Source organism: Limulus polyphemus, unplaced genomic scaffold, assembly GCF_000517525.1.
Source record: "Limulus polyphemus unplaced genomic scaffold, Limulus_polyphemus-2.1.2 Scaffold5374, whole genome shotgun sequence".
NCBI classification, from domain to species: domain Eukaryota; kingdom Metazoa; phylum Arthropoda; class Merostomata; order Xiphosura; family Limulidae; genus Limulus; species Limulus polyphemus.
Window position 1 is genome coordinate 1 of NW_013670984.1, and position 4773 is coordinate 4773.

The window sequence follows — 4773 nt, forward strand, 5'->3', positions numbered from 1 at the left end:
CCACCCGATTATTTATGTATGCTAGACATCATCTCCACCCGATTATTTATGTATGCTAGACATCATCTCCACCCGATTATTTATGTATGCTAGACATCATCTCCACCCGATTATTTATCTATGCTAGACATCATCTCCACCCGATTATTTATGTATGCTAGACATCATCTCCACCCGTATATTTTTGTATGCTAGACATCATCTCCACCCGTATATTTATGTATGCTAGACATCATCTTCACCTGTATATTTATGTATACTAGACATCATCTTTACCCATATATTTATGCCTGCTAAACATAATGTTTACCTATATATGCCATTTAAATATTCTCTCTACTTAGTTGTACATACCGTACTGTTCTGTGAACAAAATGTTTCAGATTGATAAGATATTTCATCAAATTTTTGGAACATCTCTGTACTTAGTTGTACGTACCGTACTGTTCTGTGAACAGAATGTTTCAGACTGATAAGATATTTGTGCACGACATTTCTGTAACTAATTATGTGATGTTGATTTTCTGAAGACATGAAAAATCATGTAGTTTTTTTTTTTTCCCTACTGCATTTCACACGAGGATTGCTGACGGGGGTAGGCCTTTTGAAAATTTATTTTTTTCGTTGTGTTTGTGCGAGTTTTTTTAAAGCATGAAAGTAAGGAACTAAGCTTGCATATTGGATTTTAAAATACTCATTGTGTAACAAAACAGTTCATTCAAATTTTATATGAAGGGGGGAAGTATCATTGTGAAGTATTTAGTGAGATAGAAATAACTTGAAGTGTTTCAAAAATTAGTATATTTTCCGAGATTTACTGAAAACAATAATTGTATTAATTATAAACTGTTTAAATATCTATCAGATTATTTTTAAAGATATGTTTAACCAACATACGGAAGTATTAGATCTTGTTCAAGAGTCTTTCAGTACTCAACATTTTGTTTCTTTGTGGGTTAAAAGATTCTCTTACCAAGTCTCAAGTTCTAGATAAAAATGAATGAGTTAAATTCTATTATGGGAGTTTCACTTAAGTACTAGAAATAACGTTGTTAATTTCTCTGCATTGGTTAATGTTACAGTTGACTCTTGGTTATCCGTGGGTGATTTTTTTAGTGGATTAACTGTGCTGCAATCTGTGAAATCCCACATCTGTTATATTCATATCATTCTGTTTTTGCTTTGTTGTTTTATCTTTTTCTTTCTTTTTTTTAGTGTTGTATATTGATAATGCAACAGAAACTCAAGATTAATGAAAACAGTAAGCATGATTTGACAGGGAAATCCATTCAGTATCAGCGAGCAGACTGCTCACGATATAAAAAACAACAAGGAGAGTTCACTAGTACTGCTAACAGTGCGAGTAGTTTATTTAAATGCAGAACCGTGAAGCCAGTTACATGTGACAAGTTGGACAAGGTCATTGTTGAATGGTTTGACCAGAAGAAGGAAGATGGAACACTCGTGCCTTGTCTCATATATGCTACACGAATCAAATTTTTTTTGAATCTTTACGCATGGATGACAGTTTCTGTGCATCATCTGATTGGCTGACACAGTTAAAGCAGTGCCGAGGTATAAGTGAGATAAACATTCAAGGTGAGAAGCCAAATGGGAAAGAAGTGGCAAACGAGTTTAAACAACACTTTTGAAGCTTTGTAGGAGACAATTTGAAGCCAGAACAAGTTCACAACGTGGAAAAAAAACCGACCTCTGTTGGAAATATCTTCCAATTGGTTTTTGAACAAGAATATCGAGCTCCAGGTTATAAATCATGTGAATAACATTTGACATTTCTGTATTGTGGCAATGTTGCAGTCATGTGCAAGTTAAACCATGTTCTTGAAAATTGACTAAAATATCAAGTTTTCCTGTCATTTATTTCAACAAAAAAAAAGGTAGCTGCAATTTTTAAAGAGTGGTTTGAAAAGAAATTTATTCCTGAACTAAAAATCCATTGAAAATTCCTTGGTTTGCCAGGTAAAGCAATGCCTCTTCCCACCCACCTGAACGAAGCAGTTTTAAAATTTGTGGATGAACAGTATATACTACCTAAAGTGTCATCCTTGATACAGCCAGTAGACCAAGGCGTCATGTCCAACATGGAATGATATTATTTTGCAGGGTTGCTTTGGTGAAGGTGCCAATCTAAAATCTTTTGGAAATACTAGAAAGTGCTGTATGCAATAAAAATGAACTCGGTACGGCATGAAATTCAGTGAAGTCTATCATGCTGAAACAATTGTGGGGAAAAGTTTTACCAGGAAATGATAAGGACTTTAAAGGTTTTGTTCTTGGCACAGTTAATGCTGGTATTGCAAAATGGAGAAAGTGGCTACAAATGGATGTTTGTAGACAGGCACATGAAGTTTTATCACTGCGTGCTCAAAGTCATGAAGAAAGTGAAGAGGGGAAACAAGAGGAATTGGTGACTATGAGGTGCATCATTTCATGGCACAGCCTTGTCGCACATGGAAACCTGCTTAGCTATCTAGAGGAACTGGTGACTATGAGGTGCATCATTTCATGACACAGCCCTATCACACATGGAAAACCTGCTCGGCTATCTAGAGGAACTGGTGACCATGAGGTGCATCATTTCATGGCACAGCCTTGTCACACATTGAAAACCTGCTCAGCTATCTAGAGGAACTGGTGACTATGAGGTGCATCATTTCATGGCACAGCCCTGTCACATGTGGAAAACCTGCTCGGCTATCTAGAGGAACAAGAGGAACTGGTGACTATGAGGTGCATCATTTCATGGCACAGCCCTGTCACACACGGAAAACCTGCTCAGCTATCTAGAGGAACAAGAGGACATGCTATTGTCGATTAATCTAGTTTTATTTAATCTATGTTCTGCATTTTGAAAAAAATCTTATCAAACAAGAAAAAGCAAAAAAACTTCAAATGATTTTAGTCAAACCTATCATGATGTATATTATGTACAAGTTTAACATGTATATCATGATGTATATTGTGTACAAGTTTAACATGTATATCATGATGTATATTATGTACACATTTAACATGTATATCATGTACAAGTTTAACATGTATTATGTAAAAATCAGTTTCTCAACCTTTATCAGTGTTTTTGCATTATCTGTGCCCCCTTTTCCTCCATTACCCCAGATAATCGTGAGTCAACTGTACTAAAAGTTTTGAATTGGGGGGGAGGGGATGATTGAGTCGTGGTGGAATAGATGTTTTTGGCTGATATTTGACATTTAGGATGCTTACAGTCTTTGCGAAACTAACATTAACTAAACATTTCATTAATGCTCTAGTGAACACAGATTATATATTGGTTTTGTTTCTTTGTTTTCTAAGTTAATGGTTGAAGTGAAAGAAGGATTAGTGTTTCCAGCTTTTTTTTTGGTGGTGATAGTAATTTTTTTTTTTAGAAAATCATTTCAACATGGAAGAAGTGGAATAGGACGAATCCAGGACCTCCTACTCATATGCAACACCCAGAACGAGCATTATCTACATTCAGGAGACTCTCGGGCTCTGTCTGTGGCCAGGACCCTCGGTAAGTTCCGTGTGTTTGACGTACGTAACGTAGTTGACAGATAAAACTATGCTGTTAATAAATAATTGTATGCTACCTTAAAATCTACTTGTATGTTGTTGTTTCTAAAATAAAACAGCTGTAGAATCAAGAACTCGTTTATTACATACACTTCAGAAAATTTAACTTTATTATAATACAGGGGTAACATTTAACATCTGTCGATGACGAACCTTAACACACAGATGTAGCAATATAGTGTAATTATGATAAATACAGGGGTAACATTTAACATCTGTTGTGTTAAAGGTCATCATTGTTGATGTCATGAAATGTAAATTAAAAATTGTTATTTTACGGTGATAATCTTGTTTTCTTGTGCCCAATAATGCATAATTTCATTTGATAAACACGTTTAGATTGAATGGTAATTTATAATCAGTCACAAGAACGTCGAATCTGAATCACTTGAAAAAAACACGGGGGTGCTTAACTTTTTTCCAGGTGTATACATACAACAATGGTATTGAATATTAATGTTACATCCACCTACCGGTTACAATCATTTTATTACTAGATGTAATGGTCATCACCACTACATGTTAATGTTACCCCTGTATTTATCTTCCTTACACTATTATTGCTACATCTGTGTGTTAAAGGTCATCATCGACAGATGTTAAATGTTACCCCTGTATTTATCATAATTACATTATTATTGCTACATCTGTGTATTAAAGGTCATCATCAACAGATGTTAATTGTTCCCCTGTATTTATCATCATTACACTATTATTGCTACATCTGTGTGTTAAAGGTTATCATCAACAGATGTTAATTGTTCCCCTGTATTTATCATCATTACACTATTATTGCTACATCTGTGTATTAAAGGTTGTCATCAACAGATGTTAAATGTTACCCCTGTATTTATCATCATTACACTATTATTGCTACATCTGTGTATTAAAGGTTTTCATCAACAGATGTTAATTGTTCCCCTGTATTTATCATCATTACATTATTATTGCAACATCTGTGTATTAAAGGTCATCATCAACAGATGTTAATTGTTCCCCTGTATTTATCATCATTACACTGTTATTGCTACATCTGTGTATTAAAGGTTGTCATCAACAGATGGTAATGTTACCCCTGTATTTATCATCATTACACTATTATTGCTACATCATAATTTTAAGCGTGAAAACTGTCCATATTATTAAAGGAGCTTTCACTGACAATACTTTAAAACG

The 4773-nt window shown here is 34.5% G+C and overlaps 1 protein-coding gene across 1 annotated transcript in view; it reads left to right on the forward strand.

Moving 5' to 3' along the window:
- The first annotated feature begins 113 nt into the window (after positions 1–113).
- Positions 114–4773, forward strand: part of LOC106472484 (inactive rhomboid protein 1-like) — an 11887-nt gene continuing 7227 nt past the window's right edge. The window contains exons 1-2 of the mRNA XM_022401066.1: positions 114–595; positions 3411–3538. Of these exons, the coding sequence (XP_022256774.1) occupies positions 533–595; positions 3411–3538 (191 nt within the window). The 5' untranslated portion in view covers positions 114–532. The remainder of the gene's footprint in view (positions 596–3410; positions 3539–4773) is intronic.